Source organism: Myxocyprinus asiaticus, chromosome 17, assembly GCF_019703515.2.
Source record: "Myxocyprinus asiaticus isolate MX2 ecotype Aquarium Trade chromosome 17, UBuf_Myxa_2, whole genome shotgun sequence".
Taxonomy (NCBI): Eukaryota; Metazoa; Chordata; class Actinopteri; order Cypriniformes; family Catostomidae; genus Myxocyprinus; species Myxocyprinus asiaticus.
In genome coordinates this window covers 46,631,506-46,649,728 of record NC_059360.1, presented here as the reverse complement: position 1 = coordinate 46,649,728, position 18,223 = coordinate 46,631,506, and the positions used below count along the sequence as shown (strand labels likewise).

At 38.4% G+C, this 18,223-nt stretch overlaps 1 protein-coding gene across 1 annotated transcript in view; it reads left to right on the top strand.

Moving 5' to 3' along the window:
• Window positions 1-18,223, top strand: part of LOC127455258 (kelch-like protein 29) — a 179,294-nt gene that overhangs the window by 49,249 nt on the left and 111,822 nt on the right. Inside the window, exons 3-4 of the mRNA XM_051722991.1 lie at window positions 6,791-6,938; window positions 8,234-8,728. Coding sequence (XP_051578951.1) covers window positions 6,791-6,938; window positions 8,234-8,728 — 643 coding nt within the window. The remainder of the gene's footprint in view (window positions 1-6,790; window positions 6,939-8,233; window positions 8,729-18,223) is intronic.

Here is an 18,223-nt window from a genome sequence, read left to right as displayed (position 1 = left end):
TCAACTGATCACAAAGTATAGTCAGGACATTACTGATGTAAAAAACAGCACCATCACTATTTGAAAAAAGTCATTTTTGATCAAATCTAGACAGCAGCCATCACTTCAACACCTTATCCTTGAGTAATCATGCTAAATTTCTAATTTGGTACTAGAAAATCACTTGCCATTATATCAAACACAGCTGAAAGCTATTTGGTTCATTAAATGAAGCTTAACATTGTGTTTGTGTTTGTTTTTGAGTTGCCACAGTATGCAATAGACTGGCATGTCTTAAGGTCAATATTAGGTCAAAAATGGCAAAAAGAAACAGCTTTCTCTAGAAACTCATCAGTCAATCATTGTTTTGAGGAATGAAGGCTATACAATGCTACAAGATTTCATACAAAGTTGTACACTACAGTCTTCAAAGACAAAGGACAACTGACTCTAACAAGGACAGAAGGAGATGTGGAAGACCAGATGTACAACTAAACAAGAGGATAAGTACATCAGAGACTCTAGTTTGAGAAATAGACACCTCACATGTCCTCAGCTGACAGCTTCATTGAATTCTACCCGCTCAACACCAGTTTCATGTACAACAGTAAAGAGAAGACTCAGGGGTGCAGGCCTTATGGGAAGAATTGCAAAGAAAAAGCCACTTTTGAAACAGAAAAACAAAAAGAAAAGGTTCGAGTGGGCAAAGAAACACAGACATTGGACGACAGATAATTGGAAAAGAGTGTTATGGATCTTAACCCCATTGAGCTTTTGTGGGATCAGCTAGACTGTAAGGTGCGTGAGAAGTGCCCGACAAGACAGCCACATCTATGGGAAGTGCTACAGGAAGTGTGGGGTGAAATGTCACCTGAGTATCTGGACAAACTGACAGCTAGAATGTCAAGGATCTGCAAAGCTGTCATTGCTGCACGTGGAGGATTGTTTGATGAGAACTCTTTGAAGTAGTTTAAATAATAGTAATTGTAATAGTAATTTTTCACATTATTAATGTCCTGACTATACATTGTGATCAGTTGAATGCCACTTTGGTGGATAAAAGTACCAATTTCTTCCCATAAGAGCAAAATCTGTACATTATTCCAAACATTTGGCCGTCAGTGTATATACATATACAGTATACAGTATATATAAATTCTCATTAAAAAAAAAATTAACTGTATATTAAACAATATAAAAAAATTATGACTCTTTAAGTTCAAGTTAATCTTTCAGTTTAATCTGTATTTATATTGTGTTATATGCAGTATTTTTTTTAATTTATAAGAATGCTTAAATTTACGTGAAAAGTACAAAATCTTTAAGAGAATATATATATATAAGTACTTTTCACATAAATGTAAGCATTGTCATAAATAAAAAAATATAGTATATACATTATGTAACAATATAAATTAATAATAATAATAAATAATATATATATATATATTCTCTTTTTTTTTTTTTTTTCTCCAAATTTGGAATGGCCAATTCCTAATGTGCTTTTAAGTTCTCGTGGTCACGTAGTGATTCGCCTCAGTCCGGGTGGCGGAGAACGAATCCCAATTGCCTCTGCGTCTGAGATCGTCAACCCGCGCATCTTATCACGTGGCTTGCTGAGTGCGTTGCCACGGAGACATAGCGCGTGAGGAGGCTTCACGCCATCCACCGCGGCATCCGCGCTCAATTCACCACGCGCCCCACCGAGAACAAGCCACATTATAGCGATCACGAGGAGTTACCCCATGTGACTCTACCCTCCCTAGCAACCGGGCCAATTTGGTTGCTTAGCAAACTAGCAAACTCCAGGGGTGGTAGCCAGCGTCTTTATATATATATATATATATATACTCTCTTAAAGATTACGCATTTTTCACTTAAATTTAAGTATTTTTTAAAATTAAAATGGTCAATAAAATGAAAGATGAAAATTGACATTTCTATTAGTACCATTTTAAAAATTGATTATTAATATAAACTATTTAAAAGTATAGTTCTACTTTATAAGGCATTCTCAATTCAGCTTTTTGAACCAAAAAAGACAAAACCCTTCTCTGTTGTGGAAGAAGCCAGACATCAGAGAACGAGGAACATGGAATTAGCCGTGTCCCTCACAGGTCTGTAAAGCTGTGACCCTTCTAAGAAGCTTGTCTCCTTGGAATCGAAAATCTAAACAGGGATCATTCGAAGCTGTACGCACATAGAATTTAATGACCGAGCAGAGCTGGCCTAGCCTGAAGGTCATTTAATGCTACTTCTTCTTAGAGGCCAAAGGGACAAACTGAAGGCCAAGAGTTCCCACTTTGAACCTTCGGCAAGAGACAGATCTGTGTGGAGGAAAAGCTTCTGTCTTTTACAGCAGTGCTTCTCGGCGAGGCCATCCAGTGTCATCGCTGTCTACAGGCATTTTCATATTTAATGAAGGCAGGCTGTAAAGGTTTCAAATATACTGTGCATGGGTGCCTGCAGGATTTATCAGCCTAATAAACCTTATATCTAGTTGGGGACTGAGGGCATGCTCCCCCGGGAGATTTTTTGTTGCTGTTGCAAAACACCAAAGTGTTCAATCCTGGTGACTTTGAGATAAGCATTTAGTTTTTGTTTTCTCGCGTATGAGTAGCATCCATGTAACTTTTGGCTAAAGTATTTCTTCCAGTAAGGCCGTGTGTCCACCAAAGCGTTTTTTGCCAGCTGAAAATGCCAGGCGCTCTTCTGAAAACACCCAGCTCGGAGTGCTTGAGAGCGCTTTGGGGCGTAGCATTTTTTTCAGCTGAGACACTTTGGTTGCTATGATGTGGAATATCTGCGGAAGTAATGGGTTACAAGTACCTCATTTCACAGATAGTTTGTGTTATCAACAAGTACTGAATGTAAAAATGTCGGTACAAGGAAGAGTACTTGCTCTGGCCCTTGCTCTAGATGAAGGGAAGGCTGAAGCACATAATGTTCCTCCAAGCATTATATTTCATATTAATATTGTGGTAGTCCGGGAATGTCATCTGGTACAGACATGACTACTCGGAGACCAGCAAACTTCTCCTCCATTGTTGTTCAGTTGTTATACAAGTAGGATGTGATGGTTGGTCGGTGTGGTATTTGTCCCACCCCTCCTCCACTGTGATTGGACGGCTGGGTAAAAAGTGACAGTGACGAGCGCTGCGTTTTACCCAAAGCTGAATATTTTTCAACTCTCGGCAACCAGAAAAAACGCCAAGTGCCTCGTCACACTGCTGGCTTTTTAAATACGCGGCGCTCCCATTGCAAACAATTGAAAAAATACGCTGGCCTCAGGAAAAAATGCTTTGGTGTACACATGCCCCAACCGTTCAGACAGACACGTTTTCGCACTAAAAATGCAAAACGCACCACAACGAATAGAGCAGAACGCAGGTGTCTCAGTTGAAGTTCTTGTTAACTTGACACAGCTTTTAAAAATGTAGCGTTCCCGTGAGAGATGCTAAAAACACAGTTAAACATGATGCAGTTGTCAAAAGACATCCATCTAGTGAATGTTTACATGGAATACAATTGAAAATCAGCGCGAGTGGATGCAAAAAGACAACTGGTTTGGTTCACATGACACAGCACTAGCTGAAGTTTCTCAAAGTTACCTCTCAAAAGACAGCTTTTTGTTTCAGTTGACTGTAGGTAAATTTCCACTGTATCTAGCGCTCTTTGTTCTCTGTATTCGTAAATATTCCGATAATGTTTTACTGTGTGAGAAACCGCTTCAAATGATTCAGAGAGTGCTCCGAACGAATTGTACTGAATCACAAATCGATTCAGACAGTTTTGCAAGCCCGTTTGGCCAATTCACTGAAAAGAACCGACTCGAAGAATTATTCATTCGCAGATTGGGCATTGCTAGTTCTTTTAAGCAGCCAACAGAAATACAGGACACATTTCATGATTGGTGCTCATGGTACGCACAGTGTGTACGGCCATTCAGATGAAGGCGCCACTGGTACTGTGTGTCTTATTTTGTGGTCTCTTTTTGTTCTGGAGTCATTCAAATTTATTTTAGTGTATTTAATGTTAGTTTTTAGTTTTTTTGCTAAACGAATAGTTAAACCTCCAACATGATGGTGAGTAAATTATGACCCAATTTTCATTTTCAGTTAACTATTCCTTTAATGAAAATGTTTTCCTCTTGATTTCACATTAGTTTTTGTTAACATATGTTAACACCCGCCAGTTAAGTTCTACTGTTTTAAAAATTTGCCCCAACTCGCATCAGCGGCGAGCCCGCAGGAGGCCACCGTAGATCCCACTCTCTGAAGTGGTTCTTCAAGATGATGTAAAGCTGTGAGGAAAAGCAAGATTACTTTACAGAGAGACGGCTCCTGACAAATGATGGATCAGTGTTGCCTCTCGGTTCCTTGGGCTGAAGGAGCTGAGCTCTGCCGGGCTGAGGAAAAGACTTCTGTGTTGACAGACCAGATAGGAATAGCAAACAAGTGCATGAGAGCGTAGATGCTGTATTGGGCTTTGTGAGAGGCGGACAGGGATGCTGCCCAATGCCTGGCGGATTAGGAGCATGGAAGACAGCCATGCACTGAAAAGGAGATGACTTATTTGACTGCAGGAAGAGATCCTGTGCACACATCACTGGATGGATGGATTGAGAAGAACCATGCTGTCATTGTTTGACAGCTATTCACACATGAACCAACGTGTGCCATTTAAAGGGACCGCGCTCTGAAGATATGACACTTTACATGAAGAGGGTACAAAGTAGGGACTGAGGTGTTTGTGTTCACATACTAGAGTATTTTTGGGCCGAACACATGATTGTCAATGATTACGTAGATGAGGCAAAAAAGATGCATGATAATAATAATTAAAGAGATAGATCACCCAAAAATGAAAATTCAGTCATTGTTTACTCACCCCTGTGTTGTTATAACCCTATATGACTTTCTTTCTTTTTCTGAACACAAAGGGAGAAATTGTGAATAAATGTTGTGCTCAGTGATGTCATACAATGTCAGTTTATGGTGACCACCTCTTCAAGCTCCAAAAGAACACAAATGTATAATTCAGAAGTCTGATAAATTATCCCATGAGTCTCATGATTGTTATGAAAGCATACGATAAGATTTGGTGAGAAACAAACTGAAATCTAATGTATTATTTACTGAAAATGTTCACTGACCGTTCATCTCTTGAGCGTGTTCATGATAGGGCACGAGAGCAACAGCTCACTGGATGTTTTTTGTTTTTGGCACCATTCGGAGTAAATTCTAGAGACTGTTGTGCGTGAAAATCCCAGGAGATCAGCAGTTACAGAAATACTCAAACCAGCCCATCTGGCACCAACAATCATCCATGCGATTATCTAATCAGTCAATCGTGTGGCTGCAGTGCATACAATCATGCATATATGGGTCAGGAGCTTCAGTTAATGTTCACATCAACCATCAGAATGGGGAAAAAATGTGATCTCAGTGATTTGGACAGTGGCATGATTTTTGGTTTGAGTATTTCTGTACCCGCTGATCTCCTTTAATGTTTTAAGCATAATTTTTTTGCGCTATATAGTGCCCCACCCTAAGTTTATTACTTAGGCTACACATGTTTAAAATAATAATTATTTGTCTAATACGTTTAAAGTAATGAATTCTTATGTGCAAAAGTACGTCTTTTTGCGTTTTTGTAACCGCTAAATGGTGTGCGACAATGAACGAGGAAATATAGACTTTTCTTTGAGTGGAAAAGTGTTTTAGAAAGTAATTAGTAATGTAGTTACTTTTGCAGTTAAGTAGTCAATAAAGTGTTTAATTGAAATTTTATAGAAGTAATTAGTAATTTGTAGTGGACTACTTTTTGCTGAAACTTACCCAACGCTGCTTTTAACATTTTATACACCTATCTTTTTTTTTTGTCTGACTTGAGTAAGGTGCTACAATTTCGAAAGTGTAATAATCAAATCCGTCCTTTCAGAAACAAAAGATGAATATTGAACTAAATGCTCCAAATCCTAGTGAGCTGCCTTACTGTCTCCTGCCTACATAGTGAGCAGCCTTCTAAGGCAGCATACTAACCGAAATTGATTTGAAACACTCACTTAGGCAACGACTCTTTGCATCATACAAAACGCAAAGGAAACTCGATTCACAATTTATTTCAACAGAGGTTGACATTGGCATGTTGCTAAACATATATTGGGTGAAATTGTCTATTTTTAATTAGATTTATCTACTTGTTGGTATTTAATGAATTTAAAGTATTTATAATGAACATTTCTCTCTGGTGTTGGTATGTCGGGCTTTGATGTAAACTAAAGCCCTCGCTCAAACTTTCTGTTTCAAGAGGAAATGCATCAACAGAACAAAAAAAAAACATGTTTGTCAATCATAGTTAGATTAATAAACTATGAAAATCAACACAATTTTCATTTTTGGATGAACTGTTCCTTTGAGATTATGATGTAAAATTATTTTGCAGGTCCACTTCAGGTTAGTTTTAGTGCCAATTTTCAGTGAAGTTATTAAAAAGTCCCTTTCCGAATTTGTCTTAAGTTTTCTTCCTTCCTCTTGATTTACAGTCAATGCAAGGCTGATAAGAATTAATTAGTAAAATGGTCTCTATATAGATCTCACTTTCTTCCACCCAGTCAGATGACCTTGGATTTTCCTGCATTATTGATGTCTCTAATCTAGCACAGTGCGTAATTAAAAGAGCGAATGGAATGGAATATTAACAAAGCAAAATTATGTTCCAGTGTCTGGTAAATGGGCTGTAATTGGGACTGTAGACAGTAATTAAAGGCTTTTGTGTTTACCCAAGACATTGTTCTTGTTGAAAGCAGGTCTCTGTGCAGCCATCGGCAGACACGCAGACACAGGGCCTGGTTCTCGCTAATAGTGTCCGGTGGGGACAAACGCCCATTAACCAGTCCACGCCCTGGGACACGGATGAGCCGCCTGCCAAACAGATGAGGGAGAAAGATATCACAGGTAACAAATTGAAGGAAAAGTACTTAGTAGCTTAAGCTCACAGCTCCTATCAGTTTTTGTTCCGTGATGATTTTATCTATACTCCAACCTTGTCTGCTTTATCACTGATTTATGATTGTTTAATCTTTTACATGTAAAAAGAGATGCTAATACAAAATTAATTTAAAATTAATGGTAGTAATGGCTTGATTGGTTATCTTTTTGCAGATAGACAGACAGATCAAAGATAGATGGAAGGATGGATGGATGGATGGGTATAGAGATGGATGGATTAGACAGACAGACAGACAGACAGACAGACAGACAGATAGATAGATAGATAGATAGATAGATAGATAGATAGATAGATAGATAGATAGATAGATGGATAGATAGATGATGGATGGATGGATGGATGGATGGATTAGACAGACAGATCCATGATAGATGGAAGGATGGATGGGTAGAGAGATGGATGGATTAGACAGACAGATAGATAGATAGATAGATAGATAGATAGATAGATAGATAGATAGATAGATAGATAGATCGATGATGGATGGATGGATGGATGGATTAGACAGACAGATCCATGATAGATGGATGGATGGATGGGTAGAGAGATGGATGGATTAGACAGACAGATAGATAGATAGATAGATAGATAGATAGATAGATAGATAGATAGATAGATAGACAGATGGATCGATGATAGATGATGGATGGATGGATGGATGGATGGATTAGACAGACAGATCCATGATAGATGGAAGGATGGATGGATTAGACAGACTGATCCATGATAGATGGATGGATGGATGGATGGATTAGACAGACAGATCCATGATAGATGGAAGGATGGATGGATTAGACAGACAGACAGACAGATTGATAGATAGATAGATAGATAGATAGATAGATCGATGATAGATGATGGATGATGGATGGATGGATGGATGGATGGATGGATGGATGGATGAATGGATGGATGGATGGATGGGTGGGTGGATGGATGGATTAGACAGACTGATCCATGATAGATGGATGGATGGATGAATTAAACAGACAGATCAAAGACAGATAGATAGATAGATAGATAGATAGATAGATAGATAGATAGCATTCATCTTTACAAAGTTAGATAGATATGAAAATAACACTATGTACACAATATAAATAGTTAACACAATATAAACTAAGCTATGTATTACACTTTAAATTTTCTCTGCACAAATACATTCATCCTATGGATTGTGCTACATACTGTGTTTTGTTTGTGTATCTTCAAATTAACTCTGTTTTATCTCTCTCTGCAGCTCCTCTGTGGCCGCCGGTCGCCACTGCAGTCAGCCAGCCTGGACTGATGGCACACACGTATGCCATGCCACAGGCACCAGCCTACAGTCAGGGTGTGACCGTCCAAGCACCCATCATCGGCGTGACCCCTGCGCTCCAAACCCCTTTAGCCCCCCCTCACCCACATCTGCCCACCCACTACCAGCTCCCTCAACAACCCTCACAGCCGATGGCCAGCATGGTGCTCAACGTTCAGAGCCAGCCCCTCGCTGTCGGCAGCCTGCCGCCCATGCCTAGCGTCTGCCAACTCACCCACCCCGTCCACACGGTAGTGGGCAACGGCCACATAACACATCCCATGGTGCAATCCACCACCTCGACACTGCCCAGCAATGGACTGTTGACGAATGGACAACCAGTCTCGCAAAACCCACAAGAGACCATCAACGGCCTGCAGATGCTTAGAACTGTTGGATTGGGGAAATACGAATTCACCGACCCTTTGCATCCTAAAGGTAAATTATTCTGTGGCTTGGTATTAAATTCTAATCACTTCGGAAAGTTTTTGTTGAGATAATAATGTTGTGTTGCAACAGTAGTAAGGAAATTACCTTTGCCTAGTCTCCAGCAAAATCACTATCTTCGGCTGGCATAACTTGATGATCTTGAATGCATTTATTACCTCTCTGGTTTTCACTTTCAATAAAAAACACCATTTATCACCACCTACAAGAGTAGACAAGTGCAGTGGATCGCCTTTGTCTTTCTTTCTGCTTTCCTTTCCTACCCAACCAATGGAAGTTCATGAAGATTTTATGAATTTCTAGTATTAGCTTCTCTTTGATATTCGGCAACATTTAGGAACTTTTGTGATTTATGGTACGTGATCAAATAGATTTGCAGCAGTGGATGCTCTGACAAATTGTTGGTGATTCTGAAATGGGTAAAATAATTTCCATATAAATGAAAGCCTAACAGTATGTAAATACACTGTAAAATGGATTTTAGTTCATATATCAACACAGTAGAGAAAGGCGAGTTTAATGTACCATAGCTAATTTCTTAAGAATGATAAATTACGGACCATAAACTCAGTGACGTTTGATGTAACTTCCTCACCGACAGTTACAAAATACATACTGCTGTTGATCTCCTTTTCTTCAACTCTCTTTTGTTTTTTTATATTTCAGCATATAATTCAATTTGGATGCCTAAGTCACACTCAGTGTGAATCACGTCAACGAAAATACCATCAAAAATGTTCCCTAAAGGCCAAAGCATACTCTATGCAAGTGCATATGCAGACTCTACTAGCTACTCAAGCTCGATTAATTGCGTTCCAAAATGTGTCAGACCGCAAATACAATGCAAGGGCGTGTTGCTTTCTCAACACTGCCACAAGGGGCACTATAGCAAGATTAGTGTGAAAGGTCAGCTTTTATGGTGAGCTTTCTCTTTCAAGTCAACAACTGTTATGGTGAAGAAACAGTTCGAAGAGAATATTGCTGAGCAAATAAGTTCAAGTCAATACATTTATAGAAACTTACCTGAGTAAAGGCACATCCAGTTGAAGGGCACAGTTGTTTGAAGGTAACTCTATCGCCCCTTGAGGACCTAGGTTAGTTTTTGCCATGGTTAGGCAAGTATGCACGTTAAGCATGTCCAGCGCTTGCATCTGCGTTCACGTACTTGCATAGAGTATATAAAAAGATGATACGTCAACATCTTTTTTGTCATAGAATGCATAACTTGCAATAATTCACAATTCACACTCTAAAAAATGCATTGAATGTCTGTGTGCTATATGTCTTTAAAATAATTGCCACTTAGTTTGAGGTTTTTAAGTGTGGCTGAAGTGTCCAAATACTCTTTTGGGGCCTCTGTATGCATATACTGTTCGGCTGTACAAGAAAGCAGTGTATTGTGTAATTACTGTGTGATATTGCACCCTTAAGCACTCTCTGTGTGTTTTGCCAGCAAATCCCTGATTTTTCGATCAACTACAGGCGAAAAATGTGTTCCACTGCCTCCCTGTTAAATTGAATGTCATGTTGTATCACAGGAAGTATTAATCTTTTAAAAAGGAGAGAACATGGAGATGAGTTTGCTGCCCATTTATCTGCTTGTAATTGCTACTAGGAATGGTGAGAAATTGCCGAAGACTAGTTCATTGAATATAGATGCTTTTTAGATTAGATTAACAGTAATTATTACTGCTTATTATTAATTACTCTCACATGTATAGCCTGTCATAAGTCAACAACTTATTCGCAACAAATTTCTTTTTTTCTGTAATGTGATGTATTTCTGGGTAAAACAATTTTTTACGAGAAAAATGTGTAATGACGTTTTGATATAACTATCGATTTACAGATTGGTCCACATTACAGCTTATTCTGGCCAAGAGCTGCCCACTTAGACAGGAAGAAACTGTCTGACCGACATTGACCATGTGAAGCGACCAATCACAGTTTGTTTGTTTGTGCCATTTAGTTGCAGGTTTATCTGAAATAGATGAAGCCTCAATAACTTGTGTTGAAAATGTTTTTTTCAAATAATGGCTTGGCAGTAATATATTCTCATACATTTATATTTACAGTAGGTCTAAATATACTATATGTGTAAATGGATAAATATAAAGTGAAATATTGAGGTTGAAAGGTGTCAATTTATAGACATGAAAGCATGATAATTGCTTTAGAGAGCAAACATCCTTGACATCTGCTAATTATGCAACGTTAATCCTCTTTGTTTGTTCATACATATTGGAAGTTATAAAATGTATTGCATCGGTTATTAAACCTACCAGTCTACTTAAAAGACTTATGTTAAAAACCTTCCTGGATTTGGAGAATTTGATCATTAAAAATGGATAATGTAATTGCCCTATTCGTTATTGTTGGTAGGTTTATAATTCACTGAATTAGAATTACCCTCTCGTCTGTGACTCTCATAACATTTCCATTTGGGTCAAAGACTGTTTTCAGCAATTTGCGTGGCTGCTTGCATTCACTTGAAATTGATTTTAGCTTAAGGTGTAGCACGCGCGCTTTACACACAAGCTCCAAAATGACCGCAGGGTGCTCATTAATGTAACGGGTCAACCGCGTGCACGAAAGAGACATGTTAAACCGTAATTATGTGTTTTGTTATAAAGGTCCTTGATCAAGTTCATATATATGCTCCGTTCCAAAAACGGACAAACCACAAACCGGCGACAGGATGTTGAGCGCCCAAGGCTCATCGATGAGCGAGGGCAACGAAGGCTATCCCGTCTGGTCTGAACCGACAGAAGGTCTACTGTGGCTCAAGTCACAGAAGATGAATGATGGTTACAGGAGGAATGTATCATAACACAGTGCATCACACCCTGCTGCGTATGGGGCTGCGTAGTCGCAGATCAGTCAGAGTGCCCATGATGACCCCTGTTCACCGTCGAAAGTGCCTAAAATGGGCATGCCAGCGTCAGAACTGGACCTTGAAACAGTGGAAGAAGGTCGCCTGGTCCGATGAGTCCCATTTTCTTTTACATCACGTGGACTGCCATGTACGTGTGTGCCGTTTATCTGGGGAAGTGATAGCAGCAGGATGTACTGTGGGAAGACGACAAGCCGGTGGAGGTGATGCTCTGGGCAGTGTTCTGCTGGGAAACCCTGGGTCCGGCCATTTATGTGGATGTCAGTTTGACGCGTGACACCTACCTAAACATCAGGTACACCCCTTCATGGCAACGGTATTCCGTGATGGCAGTGGCCTCTTTGAGCAGGATAATGCGCCCTGCCACACTGCACACATTGTTCGGGAATGGTTTGAAGAACATGATGAGGACTTCAAGGTCTTGACTTGGCCTCAAAATTCCCCAGATCTCAATCTGATTGAGCATCTGTGGGATGTGCTGGACCAACCTTTCTCGTCCATGGGGGCTCCACCTCTCAACTTACAGGACTTGAAGGATCTGCTGCTAATGTCTTGGTGCCAGATACCACAGGACACCTTTAGGGGTCTTATAGAGTCCATGCCTCGGCAGGTTGGCACTGTTTTGGCAGCACACGGGGGACCAACAGCATATTTGGCAGGTGGTCATAATGTTTTGGTGGTCATAATGTAACGTTATATATATATGATTTCGGCTCATCCCTCTTTTATTTCATAAAAAGCAAAAATTGCGGTAACAGTGAGGCATTTACAATGGAAGTCAATGGGGTCAGTCTATGAACATTAAAATGCATGCTGTTTCAAAAGAATAGCTGCAAGACGTAAACATTATACATGTTAACTTGATTTTAGTGTGATAAAATCAGGGCTTTACCAGCGTTACAACGTTTACCAAATTACAGGGTTTACTTGCATCCAATATTACAACTTTGTCATGACAATAAAGTTGTAAAATTGGATATAACTTTAAACAGATAAGGTTTGTATATGATTTTATCACACCAAAATCATGTTAGCGCATTTAATGTTTATGTCATGTGGCTATACTTTTGGCCCCATTCACTTCCATTGTATTGTTGTTCCAAGTGCCTTATTTTAATTCAAGGTGGTAACATACGTTGCCTTTTAAAGGAATATTCCAGGTTAAATACAAGTTAATCTCAATATACAGCATTTGTGGCATAATGATGATTACCACAAAAATAATTTCAACTTGATATAATTTTCTTTAAAAAAAGAAGAAGAAGAAAAAAAAAAGGAGGAAACAAATCCAGGTTACAGTGAGTCACTTACACTGGAAGTGAATGGGGCCATTTTTTGGAGGGTTTAAAGGCAGAAATGTGAAGCTTATAATTTTATAAAAGAACTTACTGAACATTAATTCTTCTGTTAAAACTTGTGTATTATTTGAGCTCTCAAGTTGTTTAAATTGTGGTTTTAAAGTAGTTTTAGAGTTTACAGTGTTATGTCGTCATGGCAACAACGTTGTAAAACTGAATATAACTTTACACAGAAAAGGTTAGTAAGTGATTTTATCACACTAAAATCAAGTTAACACGCATATTTACGTCTTGTGGCTATACTTTTGAAACAGTGAGTATTTATATGTTTATGGATTGGCCCCATTGACTTCCATTGTAAGTGCCTCACTGTAACCCCAATTTTATTTTTTATTTTTTTAAGAGAAGGTTAAACAAATTAAAATACATTTGTGTGGTAATAAATATTATGCCACAAATGCTGTTGATTAATGCTTAACTTGTATTGATCCCAGAATATTCCTTTAGGATACCTTCTTTTGGACTTTTTTTTAACCTCCTGAGACCCCTGCGTATTTTCATCCAATCACTGCCACTGCTGTGTGCATTTTACATTTCCTTTTTTGATTTGTAACTAGTAGCATATAATAAACAAGCAAAAATAATAATAATAATAATAATAATAATAATAATAATAATAAATTGTTTATTATGTGTCCAGGAGTGTTGGTTATTCATGTGTTTTAGACGTTACAGATATTACAGCTGATTTTCTGTAAAGCTGAATAAATAATTCTGATTCAAAGTAATGTCCAGCATCATCCAATCACTGCCAACCATGTTAAAATAAAATGATACATTATAAATTCTGAATCTATGCACTGATTATCATTGTCACATGTCTGTTAAACATGTTGAGTGATCCAAACATCATCTGCAGCCTGAAACTGAACTTTTGATCTGATTTTAGGATTTAATGCACTTAACTGCATAGAGAGCTATAGCATGCTCCCTCGCACCCTATTTAGTGAATGACTTAAGCTCCAGTGTGCTGTCTGTCTGCACTGGTCTCAGAACAGTTTGAAATGCACCTTATTTTCATCCTAACTCCATATAAAGCCTCTGAAAGCAACATTTTTCAGCTTTTGGATGAACTAATTTATTCTCAGTGTGTAACTGCACAGTAAATATTGGATTTCTAAATAAAAAATTTGCTAAAGTACACATTAGTGTACATTGTGTTTAGCAGCGTGGCTTTTCTGCGATAAATCGCTCAAATTTAAAAATGACATATCGGATGAAACTAGAGACTCTAATCTTTTGACTCAAACAGGTTTCAGTGTAAAAACGTAATTAGGTAGGCACTTTTGTTTGCGCTGTGTCTGTAGAAGCGCTTCAAGGAAATCGATGTCATGTTGTTGTGTCACATGACTCAGTGCGGCAGAAGTTAACCCTTTAAATGACAGTCTAGAGTCTTGTGAACAGCATTCAGTCGGTTTTTATTCATTTGAATTATGCGTTGCATATAGCGAAGCCAAAATACAATGTTCACGCATGAGGACGTGGGGTCGCACGAGGTTAAGGCTGTATTGCCTGATACATTTATAGAGAATTTATTAAATCCCAAAAAGTATAAATAAAAATAGTTCAATCCAATTTAAATTTGAGCATTGTACCCAATATTTGTATGTTTTCACAACAGTAAAGCAAGAACACGTATTATTTCCTTTTTCCGCTATTCAGCACTAAAACTTGTCCGCAAACCACCACCCAAAATTGGCACAGTAACTAATCATAAAAGTAAAAATGATGCCCCATTGTGTCTTATTTGTTACTAGAGTTTAAAAAAAAAAAAAAAAAACGAATGTGAGGCGGGACTTGATGGAGTGGATCATGAAAGTGGGCGTTACCAGAAATGAGTCAGCTGGTTAGAGAGGAGGAGTTGAAAAAGTAAGATAGATTTGAGAGTATTTTCAGAGGTGGAGCAAGTTATTCTCTTTTGATGAAAGAACTTTTTTTCTTTTTTGGAATAACACTAATGAATCATCACAATAAGACCACGGACATATATTAAGAAAGTAAATATGGTCCATTTTTAGTTCATGTTGACTTTTAATATAAGGAAAAATACTAATACAAAGTCATGTCAATTTTTTAATACTTTCTAATGATATATTACATCCTAGAGTTTCCCTTTTCATTTATCTAAAGTGTGGTGTGTGACAAAAGACATTTAAAATGAGGTTGTACAGTAGTCTCATAGCGCTCTGGTTTACATGCATGTATTCTGTCCTGCTCGGTTCGTGTGCCCAACCAGCGAGCACGCTCAAGGACACATTTCTCAAGCTTCAGCATTCTTTCAGTTTCACCGAGAGAGGCAAGAGCTCTCTACGGATCGCAGTCTGAAACAGATTAATAGATTTGTTCAGAGGATGGCTATATGGAGGCAGGCCATAACAGTCTTCAGCCATTCAGAAGCAATTTTTGCAAATGTAAACACAAAGGAAATTCTGTGCCTTAATAATATAGAGTATAGTGGGGCCCAAAATGCATATGCTTTGCATTGTTTTCTCATTTAATACAACAAATTTCATTAGGAATTATATTATTAGCATAATATCCATCTGACATTCCACAAAAATGGTATGGAAATAAATAAACAAAACAAACTATATATTTCATACACTGCCTGGCCAAAATGAAAAAGTTGCATAGTCTAATATTCCGTTGGACCGCCTTTAGCTTTGATTACGGCGCACATTCGTCGTGGCATTGTTTCCACAACCTTATGCAACGTCACAACCTTATTTCCATCCAGAGTTGCATTCGTTTTTGGCCGTGATCTTGTATGCTCTTACTTTCACTATTAAACATTGCCGTGAGTTCTACTGTCGATTTTTACAATGTGACTTCAAGCGTTTTAGTGATCTCCAATCATGATCATTTGAGATTTTTTTCTGACCACATTTCTTCCACGAAGCTGATGGTTCACCATTATCCTTCAAGGTTTTAATAATGCGTTGGACAGTTCTTAACCCAATTCCAGTGATTTCAGCAATCTCCTTAGTTGTGCTTTTCTCCCTGTTTTGGAATGACCAATTCCCACTACTTAGTAGATCCTCGTGGTGGCACAGTTACTCACCTCAGTCCGGGTGGCGGAGGACAAGTCTCAGTTGCCTCCGCTTCTGAGACTGTCAATCTGCGCATCTTATCACGTGACTCGTTGTGCATGACACCGCGGAGACTCACAGCATGTGGAGGCTCATGCTACTCTCCATGATCCACGCACAACTTACCCACACCCCATTGAGAGTGAGAACCACTAATCGCGAACACAAGGAGGTTACCCCATGTGACTCTACCCTCCCTAGCAACCGGGCCAATTTGGTTGCTTAGGAGACCTGGCTGGAGTCACTCAGCACGCCCTGGATTCGAACTCCCAACTCCAGCGGTGGTAGTCAGCGTAAATACTCCCTGAGCTACCCAGGCCCCTAGTTGTGTTCTTTGCTTGATGCAGGCCAATAATTTGCCCCTTCTGAAACACAGTAACATCTTTTCCACAACCACGGGATTCGTCTTCCGACATGGTTGTTTAAGAAATGAGAAGGTACACACTGCATCAGTTTGGCTTAAAAGAATTGTCGCCAGCTGAAAGATCTTAATCACTGCAGTAATGATCCAGTCATAGGCTCTCTCTCTTTTTTTTTTTTTTTGACCAGGCAGTGTATATTACTTCTAAATGTACTTTTTGTAATGTATGCTCAAAGATTGTCTCACTGTACAATGCATACTGTATGTTAATATCAATTACAAAATATCAGCATTTTCCTTTAAAATTTGCCTTCTTGGGCCTGATAAACTGTCCTGAGCTATTTTATGATTGGCCTTCTCGAGAGAACATTAACCCACTTAAACAGAGAATAATTTCTGCCATCCACGCTGTCCCCAGCTCAAATTAATAGAGAGCATTTTAGGCAGATAATCACACGTCCTTTTCATTATTAGCTTGTCAAACTTCTGCGAAACAGAAGGGTGATGTGTTGCTCTAACAGTACTAAGATGTTTACACCGGCCGATTATTCAAATTACTGCAAGGAAAGCTGCATATAAAATTGAAATGTGACTCTGAATGTGTTTACTCACAGAAGTGCAGTATCTTTTGTTGCACAAAACTAGGTCTCTGCATATATCAAGTGATTGTTGTCTATTCTTATTATTAGTCGTGAATATTTGTTTTTATTTATTGGATCCTGCTGTTTTATGGGACTTTTGGAAGTTTTTTCAGTGGTGAAAAGGACACACAATCAATTAGAAATCTGCGTGTGTTATATTGGGTTCAGATATGATTAATTCGACATAAAGCATGTCAGAAATGACTCATGCATAAGTGGGTAAAACTTTAATGAATATTATTTCCTGGACATGAATAAAGCTTGTTTTTCAAAACCTATCCAACTACCTTCTCATGGGCCGTTCTGTACACTGTAAACCCTAATGTTGTCATTACTGGTAAAATCAGGCTGTCTTAATTAAACATTACTTGAAATGTCAAGTTTGGGGCTCAACTCAAATATCTATGTTCCTTGAACTTATTTATCTTAAAAATCCATAGACGTAAAATGTTAAGTGTAAATAACTCAAACTATTGAGTATAAAATTGAGGCTATGGGGAATACCCATAATACCTTGCACTTGAATTATTTAATTATGTTTCCTTGGTCAAAAGGAACATATGGGGGCATTTAAATAGTTGTAATTAAGAATTCATATTGGTTTTTGCTCTTTTGTGGAATTATTTATGCTGTTTAGTTGCAAATTGTTGTTTCGTGTGATGTCACTATTAGGGTGATCTGTGTCCACTTTGGTCAAGTTGGACCATGTTAACAGTTTCTTAGTTCTCCTTCTGCATGTACAACTGAAGTACAGGTGTCTACGCATTTCCGTAGAGAAACAACTTTATTTAAAGTTTGACTTTGAATCGTTAGAATCTTCTTTGATTGAGCTGTCTTATTATATGACCTACAGTTGTGCTCAAAAGTTTGCTTACCCTGGCAGAAATTGTGAAATTTTGGCATTGATTTTGAAAATAGGACTGATCATGCAAAAAAAACTGTCTTTTGGAAAAGCCACAGGTGTGGGAAATTAACCTTTAATTGCCATTTAAACCTGTGTGTGTCACCTTGTGTGTCTGTAACAAGGCCAAACATTCAAGGGTATGTAAACTTTTGATCAGGGCCATTTGGGTGATTTCTGTTATCATTATGATTTAAAAAGGAGCCAAACAACTATGTGATAATAAATGGCTTCATATGATCA